This window comes from Vulpes vulpes, chromosome 8 (genome assembly GCF_048418805.1).
Source record: "Vulpes vulpes isolate BD-2025 chromosome 8, VulVul3, whole genome shotgun sequence".
Classification (NCBI taxonomy): domain Eukaryota; kingdom Metazoa; phylum Chordata; class Mammalia; order Carnivora; family Canidae; genus Vulpes; species Vulpes vulpes.
Window position 1 is genome coordinate 27,338,606 of NC_132787.1, and position 19,956 is coordinate 27,358,561.

Here is a 19,956-nt window from a genome sequence, read left to right on the forward strand (position 1 = left end):
ATTCTTAAAAAAAAAAGTGCATTTATTTTTTTCCTCAAAGTCAAAAATGGAGGTCTGTTAACACCAGAAAGGCAAACTGTTTTATCCTTCACTAGTAATTGGTGATACATGGTCACTGAAACAGGAAATTGTATAAAACTCAAACTAGGGAAAAATGTATAAAACAGCTTTTAAATATATGAGATTTATTTTTTATAATCCCCCCCCAGATTTTATCTTTAAGTAATCTCTATACCCAACATGGGCCTTGAACTTATAACCCCGAGATCAAGAGTAGCATGATCTACTAACTGAGCCAGCCAGGCACCTCAGATTCATTTTAACGAAAATGTAATTTTTTAAGTCACACATTTACTGAGAGACGGCTTGTAGAGAAAAATTCTTTGTTTATGATCAATAAAAGAACTACAGAAATACCATGTTCCATTAATTAGATGGTTTTATTTGAAAACTATATATATACATGTGTTTATGGCTCATTTTTATGACTTACTGAAGGGTTTAAAAATATTTGTCACATAAATAACCAAATCTCACTTCTTTACTTATTAAAGATATAAAACAATATTGTATAAAATGCAAAATAAGAACTTCAATATTAGTCATAAGCAAAATTTAGCTTATTTTATATACTAGAACATTGAAATATTAATCATATAGTAGAATCTATGGCATAGAGTCCATAGGTTTCTTCTTTATGTCTCTTGTCTGAGTTGGTGGGGACTGAGACATTGGTGAAGTTGCTTGCTTTCAAAAGAACCCAGGGCAGAGATAAGCATTTCTGTGACAAAGCAGTGTGTCAGGCAAACCCTCTAAGATCTTTTCTCTCTCTTGCAATCTGAAAAATGCCGGTAGGGCAGGAGCTATAGCTCTAGAGCCATATTCAATTGTATAGAATAAATATCTTTAAAAGCTCAAGTAAAAACTAAAAGGAAGAGGAAAAATGAAAAGCCTTAATGTGCACAAGTGATGATGATTCTCCATTATATGTACAATAAAACACGTTCACTTTGGAAAACAAAATACCAAACAAACCGAAAAATCATAAAAAAAAGTAAATTCTAGCTACAGATTGGTAACTAGCTCCTACAGCATCCCTTTCCTTTTATTTTTGTCTTGCATTTTATTAAGTTTCTTATTTTATCTTTTATTTTTAGTAACTACAAATGTAGTCTTCCTGGATTTTCTACGTTTATACAAAAAATGTCACACTGCAACTTCTTCCAAGTTGTCATATTATTAAAGATCTATTGTTTTTAAATGCCAGATATTAATTTTTAGATCTTTTTTCTCCAATGATAACTGGAAACGGTCTCTTTGCAGTTTTAGTTAGCATTTTAAAAATTATTATGGGGTTGAAAAATTATCATATATTTGTGAATTACTTACATATTTTCCATAAAGAAACTCTTAAAAATAACTGGTCTATGTTCACTCCTCATCTCTTAAGGAACTTATCTGTTATGCTCCAAGTATTTTATTCTGGTATTGAGTTTGGTTATAAATGCCTTCCCTGTACCGATATTTTAGAACTGTAGACTTCCATACTATTTCTTAAATAGAAGATATCTACTATTTAAGATAGTTATGTACTAAAAATAGTTATAGAATATAAATCTACTAAATATGTTTCTTTTTCATTTCAACACATATTTTAACTTTTTTTTAATGTAAGCTCTACTATACCCAATGTGGGGTTTGAACTCATGACTACAAGATCAAGAGTTGCATGTTCTACTGAATGAACCAGCCAGGCATCCCTCAACATGCATTTTTTAACTTAAATTTTATTTTAAATTCTTAAAGATTTTATTTTCAAGTAATCTCTACAAGCAACATGGGGCTTGAACTCACAACCTTGAGATGAAGAGTCGTATGCTCTTTCAGTGGAGCTAGCTGAGTACCCCTCAACATGCATTTTTAAAACCTTTTTCTGTTGATTTATTTTCATATTATAATTTCCAAAAAAATACTCTTTCAATCTTTAAAAGAAAAAGCCTAACTATGAAAAAACAATGCTATTATAAAACCATGACCACTAATGTTAATATGGATATATAGTTGTTCATTAATTTTTATTCTATAGTAATTATCTTCCTAGATCTTTACAATTTTGTACTAATTAAAAAATATTTCTTGTATATAAACTTGTCAGGTGTTTTACACACATACTTTGTAGCTGTATTTTAATATCTTTCAAGAATAACCATAAATCTTATCATTTGTAGTATTTTTCATTCTTCTAGCTTAAAATTATCAAATTGCCTCATACCAAATAAGTAGAGTTTATAAAGATGAAAAGTAAAAACTCTTGGGTGCTTAGGTGGCTCAGTCTGTTAGGTATCTATCTTTGGCTCGGGTCATGATCCTGGGTCCTAGGATCAAGCTCTGCATCAGACTTCCTGCTCAGAGAGGAGTGTGCTCCTCCTCCTGTTTTTGCCCTCCCCCTCCCACCACTTGTGCTCTCTTGCTCTCTTAAAAAAAAAAATCTTAAAAAACCCCACATTCTTTGCACCCAAATTTCTGAGACTACCTGGTGAAAGGAGTGAAGTATCCTGACAATGTTCCCAAAATGACCAAGTTTATACTGGTTTACAGCAGGCTGAATTAAATGGATCTCAGGTGAATATGTGAAATACAGAATTTATTTCCCAATCTCAGTTCACATTTTTCAGGGTCACCAGAGGACTGGCAAACTCCAAATCTACCATAGCTAAAAGCCCTCTAAACTCAGGTTAGCTTGGAAATCCATTACCTTAGTTGACCACAGGATATGTCTATCACTTTCATCAAAGAAATTCTTAGAGAGGTGTCAGGAGATGTAACATAGGGCAGCTATATGAGAATAGATTCTACAAATTGTGGATCCTCTGGATCAAAACAAACCTAGAGTAGGTATTGAGTAGGTCTGTCCCCTACGTGCTAATTTCCCAATCTTAATTTAAAAAAATTAAGATTACTAAGTTTTTCTTGAGTATGTAAAAAATTTTCTGGTGAAACACTAAAAGAAGGGGGGAATTATGTATGAGAAAGCAATATAGAGGCTTAAGAATCCTTCTAGAAATTAACTTCTAAGTTAAATACCGTTCTTGAATCCATCATCTTCTTAGTTTTCCTTAAGGTTACATAGGAGGCTATTGTTGAAGATTCAGGTGTTGGTGATTTTGTTCTGGGAGGGACTACTCCAACAGGAAAGTGGGAACCTAAAAATTAAAAGAGTAGTAAGTTCTACAAAACATCTTTCACACAACATTGCTTTCTTTTGACATACTCAATTTCTGAGGCTTTTAATTTATTTAATTTTATTTTTAAGTAGGCTCCATGCTGGGCATAAGCTCCCAACCCTGAGATCAAGATCCGAGCAGAGATCAAGAGTCTGATGCTTACCTGACTGAGCCATCCAGGTTCCCCTCTGAGTTTTCTTTTTTTTTTAAAGATTTTATTTATTTATTCATGAAAGACAGAGAGAGAGAGAGATAGAGATAGAGAGAGAGGCAGAGACATAGGCAGAGAGAGAAGCAGGCTCTATGTAGGGAGCCCGATGTGGGACTTGATTCCGGGACTCCAGGATCACGCTCTGGTCCAAAGGGAGACGCTTGAACCACTGAGTCACCCAGGAGTCCCCCACTCTGACACTTTTAAAATCAAAAGGCAAATTTATTGGGAGTGCCTGAGTGGTTCAATTGGTTAAGTGTCTGACTCCTGATTTCTGCTCGGGTCATGATCTCAGCATTGTGAACTCTGCACTACCTAAGATTCTTTCCCCCTCTTCCTCTGCACCCCCTTCCCTCACTAGCGTGTACTCTCTTCTCTCCCTCTCTCTCTCTCTCTCTCAAAAAAAAGGGGCAAATTAATTTTTGCTTACTTTTTAAAAAATAAGATTCTCTTTTTAAGTAATCTCTATACCCAGTGGAGCTTCAATTTACGACCCCGAGATTAAGAGTCTGCATGCTCTACTGACAAGCCAGCAAGGCGCTCTAAAAGGCAAATTTATCTTTTGAAAAGAACCAGGGAAAATGTAGTAGTCTAATGTACTTGACCTAAAGTTCTACAGTAATAGACAACATCAAAAAAGTTAATTATAAAATTAGTAATAACCAATGGATCATATATATCCTCACAAGAACCATCTTAAGAAAAAAAATGAATGAAGTGCAATATCTACCTGCATTAATTTACTTCCTCAAGTCCATATAGCTCAGCAACAGCATGGCTGGAGCTTCTACTTTAGCCTTCTTTCCATTCACAACATTTTCAGAGATTGAAAGTACTTTAATCCTCTCACATATCAAAGATCAGGAAAGGCATGACCCAAAGAGGTTAAGTAATTTACCTACATGTCTTTAATTTCCATTTGTTCTCTTTCCAGTCACACTGTACTATTTTAATAAAGAGCCCACTAACAACATTAACAAGTCACCCTATAGGGAATCACTGTCACTTTCTGTGTTTAAAATTTTTTTTTTATTTTTTTATTTATTTATGATAGTCACACACACACAGAGAGAGAGAGGCAGAGACACAGGCAGAGGGAGAAGCAGGCTCCATGCACCAGGAGCCCGACGTGGGACTCGATCCCGGGACTCCAGGATCGCACCCTAGGCCAAAGGCAGGCACTAAACCGCTGCGCCACCCAGGGATCCCTGTTTTTAAAAATTTCTAAAATGAACATACACCATAGAACACAACATCATTAATACAATAACAATAAAAACTAAAAGTAAGTTAACATATAAAATGTATACATTTATATTGTGGTCATCTTGTGTACTATTATCCATGGAGGATGCTGGCAAAAGAAAAAATTGTTAAAATCTCAATGGTTTTCTTAAAAAAAAAAAGGAAAAAGAAAAACATCATTCTCTTTGGGTTCACTTAAAGTTACATCAACTAATGGAAAAAGTTAAAAGGAAGTCTAATTTCTTCCCCAAAGACAGATGGTAGGTCAATCATTTAGGACTCCTTTCAATTATACACCAATTGGTAGCTCAGGTTTTAATATTGTTTAAGAACTCTATTAGTAGGGATCCCTGGGTGGCGCAGCGGTTTGGTGCCTGCCTTTGGCCCAGGGTGTGATCCTGAAGACCTGGGATCGAATCCCACGTCGGGCTTCCGGTGCATGGAGCCTGCTTCTCCCTCTGCCTGTGTCTTTGCCTCTCTCTCTCTCTCTGTGTGACTATCATAAATAAATAAAAAATTAAAAAAGAAAAAAAAAAGAAAATCATATTAAAAAAACTCTATTAGTATTATAAGGTTGTATATTTAAGAATGTGAAGAGTTGAGTTGATACACAACATAGGTAATTCTGCAGTTCAAACAAAGAGAAAGCTTCTATTATCCCAGCTAGTGATCCATTTTTAAAAGCCTCACTTTAGGTCACGTGGCACAAATTATGACGTAACTGATCTGCATACTTCAGACAATTTATTCAGATGAGAGCTTATGACTATAAGTCAAAAAACAAACAACTCCAACACCTATGGGTTCATAGTTGGCTCAGTTGGGAAAGTATGCAACTCTTAATCTCAGGGTTGTTGAGTATGAGCCCCATGTTGGGTGTAGAGATTAGAAAAAAAAAAAAAAGAAAGAAAAAGAAAAAAGAAAAAGGGATGCCTGGGTGGCTCAGTGGTTGAGAGCCTCCCTTTGGCCCAGGGCGTGATCCTGGAGTCCTGGAATCGAGTCCCACATTGGGCTCCCTGCATGGAGTCTGCTTCTTTCTCCCTTTGCCTATGTCTCTGCCTCTCTCTCTCTGTGTCTCTCATGAATAAATAAAATCTTAAAAAAAAAAAAATAAAGAAAAAAAGAAAAACACCTAAATTTTAAGAGGTAAACTTCGAGGAAGAATCCAAACCCTATAGAGAACATACATCAGTCAAAGTATATTTTAGTAGTAAAGACATGCATTGATGGAACAAATTATCAACTTCTTTACTTTTTTCCAATTCAAAAAATTTCTACTGATGAGTTAAAGTCACTTATTAAATAGTTGCTAAATTTTATAAACTTGACTGGTCATATTTATCTAATACAGATCATGCGGCATTAGGACTATGTAGAAACCAGAAAAAAAGAATGGAATAAAATATGCACAGAATAGTGTAGTCCTTATTCTACTTATGTACTAAATGCTTTGCCCACAGGGATTAAAAATGTTACACAAGTGATACACAGCAACTTTCCTCCCCATATCCTATCTGAAGGGGATAAAAACCACTCAGGTCCAGGAAACCAAGTGCTATTGAAACAGGCATTCTGGCTAGGTTCACTGAGTTTTTTAGGTGGGGTTCAAATTTACAATCCTGAGATTGAGAGTTGTATGCTCTACCAACTGAGCCAGCCAAATGCCCCTAGGTCTATTGAGATTGATTGATTGATTGATGGTTTTATTTATTTATTCATGAGAGACACAGAGACAGAGAGACAGAGACACAGGCAGAGGGAGAAGCAGGCTCCATGCAGAGAGCCCGATATGGGACTCAATCCCGGGACTGTGGGATCATACCCTGAGCCAAAGGCAGATGCTCAACTGCTGAGCACCCAGGTGTCCTGTCTACTGTCTATTGAGTTTTAAAGAAAAGCTACAAAGTCCCCATTTTTTTTTATTTTTATTTTTTTAATTTTTATTTATTTATGATAGTCACAGAGAGAGAGAGAGAGAGAGAGAGAGAGAGAGAGAGGCAGAGACACAGGCAGAGGGATAAGCAGGCTCCATGCACCAGGAGCCCGACATGGGATTCGATCCTGGGTCTCCAGGATCGCGCCCTGGGCCAAAGGCAGGCGCCAAACCGCTGCGCCACCCAGGGATCCCAAAGTCCCCATTTTTTAAAGTAGGCTCCATGCCCAGCATGAAGCCCAACGTGGAGCTCAATCTCACGACCCTGAGGTCAAGCCTTGAGCTGAGATCAAGAGTTAGGTGCTTAACTGATTGAGCCACATAGGTGCCCCTACAAAGTCCCAAGTTTTAAATGTTGGCAATCAACAGGGCATCCGGGTGGCTCAATCAGTTAAGCATCTGACTTCAGCTTGGGTCATGAGATCGAGCCCTGCATTAGGCCCTGCGCTCATCGGGGAGGTTGCTTCTTCCTCTCCCTCTGCCCCTTCCCCTGCTTGTGTGCTCTCTCTCTCAAATAAAGTTAATAAAATGTTAGCAACCAACACATTTTTTTTTTTTTTGGCTAAGAATCCTGCCACCTATATTCATAGATACTACTACTTATAACTATTAATGTAAAAATATGAAATAAATCATTATCAAATAGAATCTAGTAACACATTAGAGGAAAAATATACTATAAATGAGGTTTATATTAGGAACGCAAAAGTATGGTTTTTAACATTTTTAAATATCTACTTATTTATTTATTTAGGTAGGCTCCATGCCCAGTGTGAAGCCCAATGTGGGGTTTGAACTCAGAACCCTGAGATCAAGACCTGTGTTGAAGAGTCAGACCCTTTTTTTGTTTTTTCCCTTTTTTTTGTTTTTTAAAGATTTTATTTACTTATTCATGAGAGACAGAGGGGGAGAGAGAGAGAGAGACAGGCAGAGGGAGAAGCAGGCTCCATGCAGGGAGCCCGACATGGGACTTGATCCCGGGCCTCCAGGATCACGCTCTGGGCTGAAGGTGGCGCTAAACCGCTGAGCCACCAGGGCTGCCCAAGAGTCAGACCCTTAACTGACTGAGCCACCCAGGTGCCCTGCAAATGGATGGTTTAATTCAGAAAATTTAGTACCTGTGACTCAATATATATATATATTTTTTTAATTAATTTTTATTGGTGTTCAATTTACCAACATACAGAAAAACACCCAGTGCTCATCCCGTCAAGTGTCCACCTCAGTGCCCGTCACCCATTCCCCTCAATATATTAATATATAAAGAGAAAAATATGATTGCTAGCAATGCATCTAATGAAACTCAATATCCTTTCATGAGAAAGGAAAACTTGGGGTACCTGGGTGGCTTAGTCAATTGAGCATCTACCTTTGGCTCAGGGTCCTGGGATCGAGCCCTGTGTTGGGCTCCCTGCAAGGAGTCTGCTGCTCCCTCTGCTTCTGCTTCCCTCCCCACCCTAGCCTGTGTTCTCTCTCTTTCAAGTGACTAAATAAAATCTTTAAAAGAAAAAAAAAAAAAAACTTACTGAAATGAGAACAAACAGATACTTTCATAATATGATCAATGTACATATCCCACAACAAACCCAATAGCACAATCAATGGGAAAAATTTTAAAGCATTTCCACTGAAGTCAACAATAGAGTTAGGATATCCACTAACTTCTCTATTAATATTATTGTGCAACTACTGGCTCCAGAGAAAGAATAGGTATAAAATTAGGAAAGGGAAAAAGGAAAACTATAATTATGATATCGCTGTATATCTGGAAAGTCTCAATAAAACAACTGAACTACTACTAAAAACATTTAGATAATTTAAAAAGGTAATGCCAGTCTTAACCTTGGTCAATGTGGTAATGTGGTCAATGTGGCCTGTAAGTGGAATCTCACTGTGGTCTTCATCTGCAGTTCTCTGTAACTAAAAACCCTTTTCATACTTTTTTGCTATGTAAATATACTCTATTGTAAAGTGTCTGCTCAGGTGTTGTATACACCCTGATTTTTTAAAAAATATTTTATTTATTTATTCATGAGAGACACAGAGAGAGAGAGAGGCAGAGACAAAGGCAGAGGGAGAGGCAGGCTCCATGTAGGGAGCCCCATGTGGGACTTGATCCCGGGACCGGGGGTCATGCCCTGGGCCGAAGGCAGGTGCTTAACCGCTGAGCCACCCAGGGATCCCCACACCCTGATTTTTAAAAAATCTTGGCCGTGCATTGTGTATTCATCAAAAAGGAGAACAAAGATCTGGTTTGTAGGTGGTTGGTTGTGAACCTGTGCTTTAAAAATTTCTCCAAATCGTGGCTATATGCCTGATATTTCATTAACTTATACACTACCTACATTTTTAGTTAGCACTTACTACAAAATTATTGGTTGGATAAATGAAAGAGGCTTCTCTTTATTGCTTTTATTAAACAGAGCAGATACAAAGGAAGAAGTATAAAATATGTGCAAGCATAAAGAATCATCTACCCATTTAGTCATCACACAGCTTAAGATATCATCATTACCTTTAATAGCCTTTTTTCAACATTCCCTAATCCCTTCTTCTTTCCTGTCTCTCCTAAGAAGTAATTAACTGTTGGGTTATGCATTTATTTTCCCATTTTTCTTTATAGTTCTCTAATATTTGAATTCCTAAAAAAAATCTACTTCAGTATTGCATATTTTTAACATACACATACGTGGAGCTATATATTATATGTTATGTAGCTTTCTACAACTTGATATTTTCACACAATATTAGGTTCAAGTTTCTTGTTGCCTTAAGTTTTAGAGGTTTTTATAAACATGATACAGCTATACTTTAAATTTAAATCCAATTTGACAATACTCTTCTTTCAAGTGAAGCATTTAGTCTAATTATTTTGTTATAATTACTCATATACTTAGGCTTATTTCTGTCATCCTATTTTTTGCTTTACATTTCCCCTACTTCCTGTTTTTTCTTTTGGATTCTTGTTCAGTTTGTTTACAGTCTATTTCTTAACTTTATCTTACCCTTAAGCATGCACAATTAACTTTTGAAGTATAAAGTTAATCATGATCATTACCATCCTCTGAAACAATACAAGGACTTTAACACATATGAATACCAACAAATTTCCTCCTGTTTCATATGCTATTGCTATCAAATATTTTAGTTCTCTGCTTTAGACTTTCCATATCTGCTCACTTTCCTTCTCTCTGAAATGTTGTGGAACTCTTTCAAACTACAGGAAGCGGTAAAGTCTCTGGTTGTTGTCTTTACTGTTCCTTCCTAGTTTTACTGAGGCAGAATGTGTAACTAAAATGCATAGATCTTAAATGCACAAATGGTGAGGTTTGTTAAATGTATTCTTCTCCCTAGCTGTACCTGCATACACCTTTTGTAATTATTTCAATCAAGATAAAGACCATCTTCATCACTGAACAAGATTCTCTTCCAGTCAATCCTACCCTACTGCCAAGGGCAACCACTTCTTTGTTGTCTATCACCAATAGGTTAGTTTGCCTATTCTCAAACTTAATACGAGGGAATCATACACTACCATGTCTCCTTTATGTTTGACTTGTTTCACTTAACGTAATTTTTTTATATTTATACATGTTACTAAGAGTAACACATGTACATCTATCAGTAGTGTTTTTTAATTGCTGAGGACTATCCCACTATATGAAGATATCACGATTTATCCACACTCTTGTTTACAGACATGAGTTGCCCCCAATTTTTGATATTATGAATTAAAACTGCTGTGAAAATCCTTGTGTAAGTTTTTTTGAGGAATGTTGTTTCCGTTTTTCTTAGGCAAATATATAGAATTCCTAGATATGATAATTGCATATTTAATTTTAATTTTGTAAGAAACTGTTGTTCTATCCTTTACCATCACCAAAAATGTATGTGAGTTCCAACTATCCCACGTCCTAACAAACACATGGTAGTAAGTCTTAATTTTAGCTATTCCAGAAGGTGTGAAGTATGATTTTATTTGCATCAAAACTGCATTTATGGTCGATCAGTTGTAAACTTTTTCATATGCTCCTATACCTTATTTGTTAAGTTTTAAAGTCATTTGCCTACTTTTATTGGGTTGTTTGTCTTTATATTGATTTCCAAGAGTTGTTTATACATTCTGAATACAAAGTCTTTGTCAGATACATATACACTGATATTTTCTCCCATTCTAATAAGACAGAAGTTTTACATTTTGATGAAATCTAATTGGTTTTTACTGAGAGTATGGCCCTCACAGGTTCCAGGTTTACTTGAGGGGGTGTCCTATCAGACTCCTAATTTGTTCAGGTTCTGAGCTTTGTCCTGTCATGAGGCATTTTAGTGTTCCACTTTAACTTACTGGATCCCTCTTGTTATTTTTTTTTTCCTTTTTTTAAAAATTTTTATTTATTTATGATAGTCACACAGAGAAAGAGAGAGAGGCAGAGACACAGGCAGAGGGAGAAGCAGGCTCCATGCACCGGGAGCCCGATGTGGGATTCGATCCCGGGTCTCCAGGATCGCGCCCTCGGCCAAAGACAGGCGCTAAACCACTGCGCCACCCAGGGATCCCGGATCCCTCTTGTTATAAACTGAATTATGTCTTTCTAAAATTCTTCCCCCCCCCCCCCGCCCCAGAATTTTAAACATACCTTTTAATTTGGTACTGGGGCTATGAGGTAGGAAGGGTACTAAGACAGAGTCTGGGATTAGAAGAATTAGCAAAATGGGGCTAAGGCAAGCAGTTGGGGCAGGGGAGGCAGTCACCTGCTAGGGAGGGCCAGCCTCAAAGTATCGATCCAACATGGCCTCCACCTGGCCCTCTTCATAGTCCAATGTCTGGAACCATCTGCTGCTCCCCGGATTATGGCTGAAAACACTGGGCCAGACTTCCCTAGCCATGTTCTTCAGCATGGCAGCCTCCTGTTTCTGTCTTTCTAAAATTCATGTTGAGGTCCTAACCCCTGGTGTGACTCTATTTGGAGACAGAGTTTATAATGAGGTAATTAACCTTAAATGAGGTCATAAAGGTGGGACCCTGATCCGACAGGATTAGTAACCTTATAAAAAGAGACATCAGAGAGCTTATATATGCTTTCTCTTTCCTTGTACTCAGAAAAAGGCCATGTGAGGGTATAGCAAGAGGCAGACATCTGCCAGCCAGGAAGAGAATCCTCATCTGAAACTGAACCCTGCTAGACTTTTCTCTTGGACTTCTAGCCTCTAGAATGTAAATATAAATTTGTTTTTTTAAAAATATTTAATTTATTTATTCAAGAGAGAGACACAAAGAGAGGCAGAGACATAGGCAGAGAGAAAAACAGGCTCCTTGTGGGGAGCTCGATGAGGGACTTGATCCCTGGACCCCGACCGAGATCACGCTCTGAGCAGAAGGCAGACACTCAACTGCTTACTCACCCGGGCGTCCCAAATTTCTGTTGTTTAAGCCACTCAGTCTATGAAATTTTGCTATGGCAACCAAGCAAACTAAGGCACGCCCTGCACATAAAGTGAGCATCCCTTTCTTTACTTTTCCTCAACTTGGTGAAGCTTCTCAGTAAATTTAAAATGATATCAACCAGCAATTAGAATCACTTTCTATAAGAGAAATGGCCAGGGTATAGTCAGTTATACTGCCAAAACATTTGTTTGCAATCTAATGTTTCCTGCGTTATTTATAATAATATGATATGGCTAAGACTATGAGACTGTTTAACATATCTGTGTATGAAAAGGTAAAACTAATAAAGACTTTCAGTAAGGAGAAGTAATGATTTTCATGAGAGTAAGAAAGGTGTATGTATAGATATTGGCATATGTTTTCAACATGGCAAAATTTTTTTTAAGGAAAAAACAAGAATACCCTCAAAACCTGAAAATGGAAGACAAAAAAATATTGTAATTATGGGAAAAGCTAACTGTTACCACTTAGTGTTCTTCAAACTTTATATATATGTATATTTTAAAGATTTTATTTATTTATTCATGAGAGACCCAGAGAGGGAGAGAGAGAGAGAGAAAGAGAGAGAGAGAGAGAGAGAGAAAAAGAAAGAGAGAGAGGCAGAGACATAGGTAGGCTCCATGCAGGAAGCCCGATGCGGGACTTGATCCAGGACTCCAGGATCACATCCTGGGCTGAAGGCAGGCGCTAAATTAATGAGCCACCCAGGCATCCCTCAAACTTTTTTTTTTTGGTCCCTCAAACTTCGTGATCCTTTAGCAGATTCTAAAAAAATCAGTCTGGTGGGTAATGATCAATAATTATTTTTCTAAAAAATTACATTTTGCCATATTCACTTTATCTCTTGTAAGTACAGTTGACCTTTAAACAACATAGAAGTTATTGACATTGACCGCTTCATGTAGTTGGAAATCTGCATGTAAGTTTTTTTTTGTTAAAAGCCCCAACATGGGGCTTGAATTCATGACCCCAAGATCAAGAGTCCACACGCTCTTCAAACTGAACTAGCCAGGTGTCCTTGCATATAACTTTTGATCCGTCAAAAAATTAACCACTAATACCCTACTGTTGACCGGTAACTACTAACACATTATTTTGTATGTTATATACTGTATTCTTATGCTGAAGTAAGCTAGACAAAAGAAAATCGTATTAAGAAAACCATATGGAAAATACATTTTAGTGCTATACAGTATTTATTGAAAAAAAAATCTGCATTTAAGTGGACCCTCATATTTCAAAACAATGTTGTTCAAATCAACTGTATGTGAATACACACATACCCTCTTTTTGGTGAACCATTTACACATTCTCCTATATAATCACAATATTACTTACTGTTGATCTCTAGAACATATTTACATTTCCCTAACTGTCCCAAGAATATCTTTAGAAAAAACCGTACTCATTTAAAAAAAATCTCTTCACCCAATGTAGGGCTTGAACTCATGACCCACAGATCAAGAGCCACATGCTCCACTAATTGAGCCAATCAGATGCTCCTAGAGATTTTTTAAAAACCAAAATCCAAACAAGGTTGAAGCACTGTACTATATCTGGTCTTTTCTAGCTTTCCAATCTTTTTTTTTTTTTTTTTAAGATTTTATTTATTTATTCATGAGAGACACAGAGAGAGAGGCAGAGACACAGGCAGAGGGAGAAGCAGGCTCCATGCAAGGAGCCCAAAATGGGACTCGATCCCAGGACTCCAGGATCATGTCCTGGGCCGAAGGCAGGCGCTAAACCGCTGAGCCACCTGGGCTGCCCCTATCTTTCCTATCTTGAATAAGGCCCCATCTGTTCTTTTTCTTTAGAACTCTGAAGAATGATCAGTATTTAAAAAAGGATCAGAGGTGCCTGCCTGGCTCATTCGGAAGAGTCAACAAGTCTTTTTTATTTTTTTAAGGATTTATTTATTTATTCATGACAGACACAGAGAGAGATAATCAGAGATACAGGCAGAGGGAGAAGCAGGCTCCCCGCAGAGAGCCCGATGTTGGGACTGGATCCCAGTATCTGGGATCACACCCTGAGCCAAGGCAGATGCTCAACCACTGAGCCACCCATGCATCCTGAGTCTGTAAGTCTTGATCTTGGGGTTGAACTCATCACCCCCACGTTGGGTGTAGAGACCACAAAATAAATAAATAAATAAATGAACTTAAGAAAAAAGAAATAAAAATAAGGAGTTTCTGTTAAAAAATAAAATAAAAAAAGTCAGAGTACACCCAGTAAAGAGTATTATTTCATGGGATCTGTTAATTTACTTATTTGGTTAAGCAAACTCTACACCCATCGTGGGACTCCAACTCATGACCTCAAGATCAAGAGTCATTTGCTCTCCGAATGAGCCAGCTGGGGAGCTGAAACTGAAGTAAGCCTAAACCTCCCTACCCCAAAATTTCAGGAAATGGAAAACTTTCCGAAGTTTGGCACACACTTATTTCTCAGTAAAACTTACCGTGGACTGATATGAAGCTTTTTAGTCTTTATCCCACTTAGGATGAATATTCCAGAAATACTAATTAATTTCAAAAGGGGAGGTGCCCTCATGCCTAGTCAAGATGACATATAATGTGTGCTTTATGTTATGTTATTTTCCTAATACCTGAAACTTCTAAGTTTAGAAGCTCATTGGATTCCAAAGATTTCAGAACAGGAATTGTAGATCTGTATATGTACTGGGCCAACATGTAAACTGAGTTTATTGCTAATATGTCTGAAAAACATAGGAGATAAAACATCCCAAATGCTGACCTTTAACGGAAGTTTCTATTTCTGAAACGGGTTCTGATTTTTCTTCTCCATTAGATTCATCAACTTCTGCCACTGTTGTTAACTCTGGTTCACTCTTGTAGAGTCTATAATCTGGACCCTTGAAAGGAAGACGTGCATTTAAAAAAAAAAAATTGCGACGTTTCTTTTAAAATGTTTGCCTCTAAAGACTCAGATCAAAACCTGAAAATTAAAAGCCTCAGTCAGCTATCTTGCATATAGGTACAACTGATATATATGTTACAACTAAGGTAGGAAAAAAATATCTGAAATACCTTTAATCTGTAAAAGTTTTGGTTTTCAAATTAAGAATATTCCTCTTAGGGACAAAGTCATCAGAATATTTTTTATTACAGTAAAACTGAGGCCTGAAAATAATTATTTTAATTCAATTAGTTCTATTCCTTATCCCCTTAATTATCTTTTAGTTTATCACATTTTACACTTATTTGTTTTAATCCCAAACCTCTTATTTCCAGCTTCCATGGGTAACGTCGATCCTTGGCCATGTTCATATTCTCTAATAGTTCCTAGAGGGAACTGCCCATATCCCAACCCTTTTATTATCCCTAGTAGCAATATTTTTCGTTCTCCCTTCTGTCTGATCCAAGGAAATTTTGTCTCTAATATCCTGAAATGGTATATATAAACATATGACTTCTCAGGCCAATGCAAAGTAATCACTTTACAAAAACATTTATTAAAAATATGAAATTACGAAGTATTAAAACTGTAAAAAATATTAAAAAATGAGAATGGTAAAACCAAAACAAGAAAAAACACAAATGGTAACATTATATCTAAACAAACAGAAAAACATTGGCTAAAAAGTGGGGTTATGATAAATAAAAAGTTTGAGTGTAAAATAAATTAACTTTCAAAAATGAGGGAGCAGGTACAGGATTGATTATTCTGTGGCTACTGAAGCCACTTACACAGTGAGATCCATTTCTTGGGTATCCTTGAACTTGATGAATCTTCTTTTCTTCAGGCAGATGGACTGGGCCCCTGCTATAACAGAGCAAGGAGCTGCTATCACTGGGCAGAGGGGGGATAATGGGAGGCTGCTCTGTAAAGTCATAGGACCGAGGAAGTGGAGGACGAGGTGGGGCTACTTCCTCTTCCTAAAGATTGTAGAATAGTCACCTTATTTAGATAAGCATACTGAGTTAAGTATATCGAAATTCTTTGCAATGGTAAGTTAACTTAAATTCACTTTAATATAATTAAAGGGACACTGCCAAGCCAAAAGTCTCATATTGAAAAGTAAAATAAAAAATGTTTATGATAGCCAGTAATTCAGTCTTGATACGGTTTTATCTAATTTTTAGGTTAGCTTTCATTTGAAGCTCAACATCAAAGCACATGTATGAAACTACCATATTTCACTTTGAAAATGAAGAAAATCATTTAAATATCTTACTGCTTATTCTTTTTGCAATTTTGAGAAAAAAATAAATATTTCTTTTTGATTGGTTTTAATACAAAATTCAAGACCACAGATGCTTTCAATTAGGTTGACAGTATCTCTTTGTAGTTGTAATTTCTTTAATGGTATGCATGACACATGGCTAACTTATCTATCAATCATCCTACAAATTTTACCAAGAGTAAGAAACAATGATAAATATTCAAATTACTTATATCAGAAAAAGTATGACAATGTTAAAGTTCTAACATAGATGAAAAGTAGTGATTTAATTTTTTATTGCATTAAGGGAAGAAAAATCACATCTGTTAGAAGTATCAAATTACTCAATCAGTGAAATTTCAAGATTAAAAAACAATCTTAAATATATTTGTTATGAAAAGAAGACACTTAAATTCTAATTCATGTTTTACACATTTAAAAAATTTAGAGATAAACAATCCAAACTTACCTCATTTTTGTACTTAACAGTTGAGAAAGGCTTTGACCCTGCCATACCTATTAAAAAAAATAAAAAAACATAACTATTTATACTAAACATATTCTTTAAATCTACATAAAAAAGGAACAATTTCATTTCACTTATTTTTAAAGAGTTTATTTTCAAGTAATCTTTACACGCAAAGTGGGGCTTAAATTTACAACCTCAAGATTAAGAGTTGCATGCTCTACTGACTGTGCCAGACAGGCATCCCTATTTCATTTATTTTAAATGAGGCCTTCAGTTTCTAATCCCTTGTTTATTAATATTTGCAGAATTTGAAACCAATTACATTAAAAAATACAAATTAAGATATCTAGTTTAAATAAGAGTATAGGGAAATGGGTTTTCTGAAGCAGTTATAATGTAAATGTAATTTTTTTCTTTTTTTTTGTAAATGTAATTCAGTATAACTTTTTAGGAGGGTAATTTAGCTGTACCTATCAAAATGGAAGATGTGTACTCATTTCCTACTTCTTGTAATCCACAGGTACTAGCATGTGTGTTTAGTTATATATACAATAACACACACACACACACACACACACACAGACATGGAGTAATATATAGAATTATATATAGCATGGCTTATGACAGGAAAAAAAAAAACAAACCCCAAACCTGGAAACAACCTCTATGTTCAACAACACAGACAGAGATACATTATAGTTCACCTATACAATGGATTCTTACACAGTTATTATTGCATTGTATTGTTAAGGAGAAAAAAACCAAATCGTTGAAAAATAAGTATACATTGATTCCACTTTTTGTGGGGAAAAATTCATAAAAGCAAAACAATATATATGTGTATAATTATACACAAAAAACAGCAATTTATTTTTGTTGTGGGTAAGGCTGGCAGAACTTGTGCTTCTTACTTTATAGAGTTAGGTACTGATTCAATGTCACAAAAATGCCTGTTTTTGATGTCAAAAATCCACTAATATAACAAAAGAAAGCCAATTTATAGGTCATTCAATTAATTAATTAATCAAAAAGTCTATTTATTTATTGCAAAGTAATCTCTATGCCCAATGTGGGGCTCAAATTCATGATCCCGAGATCAAGAGTTGCATCCTCTTCTGCCTGAGCCAGCCAGGCGCCCTGTGTCATTCCAGTTAGATGTAGTATTATGGTCAATTACCACAGAAAAGCTAATTTACCTGTTTCTTACTTCTCTACTTTATTTTTAAGATTTTATTTATTTGACAGAACAACTAGGTGGTACGGCAGGCAGAGGGAGAGGGAGAAGCAGGCTCCCTGCTAAGTAGAGAGCCCAACTGAGCCACCCAGGTGCTCCTAATTTACCTGTTTCTGTAGTGCCTCTTTGCTGTTTGTGTTTACTCAGTCCTTCCATGACATCTTGAATTCTCCAAAGCTCTTTCTGAATCTGTGCACGCTGAATTCCTGCTGATTCAGTCTATCAGTAAAAAGAGCCCACATACAGAAAAAAAAAATAAAGCTGTAAATTCCACTAATTATATATTTTAAAAAATGAGAATTGCAGTGGATTAAGTTTTGAGAATATTTAATATGATCTATGTGACTCTCCTGTTTTTGCAACTTCTCTGGCCTTTGATAAAGCAGAGAAAGAAAAAAAATTCAATTTTCAGACTTAAGTGCACTATTTCACATCTCTTCAATAAATTTTGCCCTGCATTAGTGCTGACCACAAGGGACTAAAAAATTGGAACACAAAACCAAAAAGAAAACAGAACAAAATAAACACTCACGAAACTAAAAAAAAAAATTTTTAAGGGAGTAGAAAAAAATGGGAGGTATAATAATTTCTTAAGTTCTGGAAAATAAGATCATATTGGTTTTCAGTAAGATTCTAATAGAACTCTATGACTCTTATTGATACTTTGGATAACAAGAAATACCATTTTTTAGAATGTAAATTTATTATTTTTTTAAAGGGCAATGAAGTACAAAATTGTCACAGTAACCAAAAAATTTTTTTTCCACTGAGTATCAGTTTTAGATATTAAAAATAGTCAATACAGCTAAAAAGCCCTCCAAGGGGTGAAAGTATTCTTTAGAAGTTTATAAACATAAAGACTATGTACTATGCTGCTTCAAAAAGGCACTACAGAACCTTAGTTATCCAGTTTTCCAAGCCACAGGGTTGGAAGTATCAACATAAAAGAAAGTAGTATTCACACAAGACCCAAAAACAATGACTACCCATAGATGTGAATACTGACAGACTTCTAGGGAGTGAATTTCAATTATAGAAATCAGATATGTGTACATGTTCCATATAGAATATATAGTATTTTTTTTTAATAATTAAAAAATATATAGTTTTACCTATCTGAAAGGTGTACAATGAAAATCTTATTTTTGTATTACTTTGCATTCTCTGATTACTGGAGACTTTGAACAATATTCAAACATTTATTAGCGATCTGAATTTACTTTCTATAGATTAACTAGTCACATTCTCTGTCCATTCTTCTAATGTATCACTTCTCCAAATCAGAAAAAAATTTCTTATAGCTCTAAATAGAAACTCTTGTTGAATTTTAGTGGTCTACAATACTTCTCCCCAGTATGAAGTCATTGTCGTCTTCTTTTTCTTTTTCTTTTTTTTTTTTTTAAGATTTTATTTATTTGAGAGAAAGAGAACATACAGTGTGGGTGGGGAAAGTCAGAGGGACAAGGAGAAGCAGACTACCCACTGAACAGGGAACCTGACTTAGGGCTCGATCCCAGGACCCTGAGACATTGACCTGAGCCAAAGGCAGACGCTTAACCAACTGAGCCACCCAGGCACCCCCCCCCCCCATGTTATCTTTTAAATTTATGTTGCCTTCATTGTTTGTTTATTATTATTTTTAAAGTAAGCTCTATGCTGAATGTGGGGCCTGAATTCACAATCTCAAGACCAAGAGTCACCTGCTTTACCGGCTGAGCCAGCCAGGTGCCCCATTTACTTATTTATTTAATAAATACTTATACAGTATGTTTTATATGCCTGATACTATTCTAAGTGCTTCAAAAAATCAACATATTTATTCATTATAATAATCAATATATACAGTCAATATATAAATAATAGAGGTAGGCACTATTATTTTTATTTTACTTCAGTTGTGAAAACTGGAGTGCAGAGCTGTTATGTAACTGGTCTATGTGCAATGCTTTTTTTTTTTTAAGATTTTATTTATTTATTCATGAGAAACACAGAGAGGAGAGAGAGAGAG

The 19,956-nt window shown here is 35.8% G+C and overlaps 1 protein-coding gene across 50 annotated transcripts in view; it reads right to left on the reverse strand.

Annotated features, from left to right (window-relative positions):
• Positions 1-19,956, reverse strand: part of PLEKHA5 (pleckstrin homology domain containing A5) — a 241,574-nt gene that overhangs the window by 13,655 nt on the left and 207,963 nt on the right. For 26 of the 50 annotated variants that reach the window (XR_012002937.1, XM_072765921.1, XM_072765928.1 and 23 more), the window contains 5 exons: positions 18,056-18,167; positions 16,715-16,761; positions 15,770-15,958; positions 14,817-14,934; positions 3,085-3,203 (listed from right to left, as the gene is read on the reverse strand). Coding sequence is in view for 43 of the 50 variants with exons in the window: in XM_072765921.1 (XP_072622022.1) it covers positions 3,085-3,203; positions 14,817-14,934; positions 15,770-15,958; positions 16,715-16,761; positions 18,056-18,167 (585 nt within the window). In the remaining 7 variants the exon portion in view is untranslated. The remainder of the gene's footprint in view (positions 1-3,084; positions 3,204-14,816; positions 14,935-15,769; positions 15,959-16,714; positions 16,762-18,055; positions 18,168-19,956) is intronic. The other 24 variants (XM_072765934.1, XM_072765927.1, XM_072765906.1 and 21 more) reach the window with 5 other exon arrangements.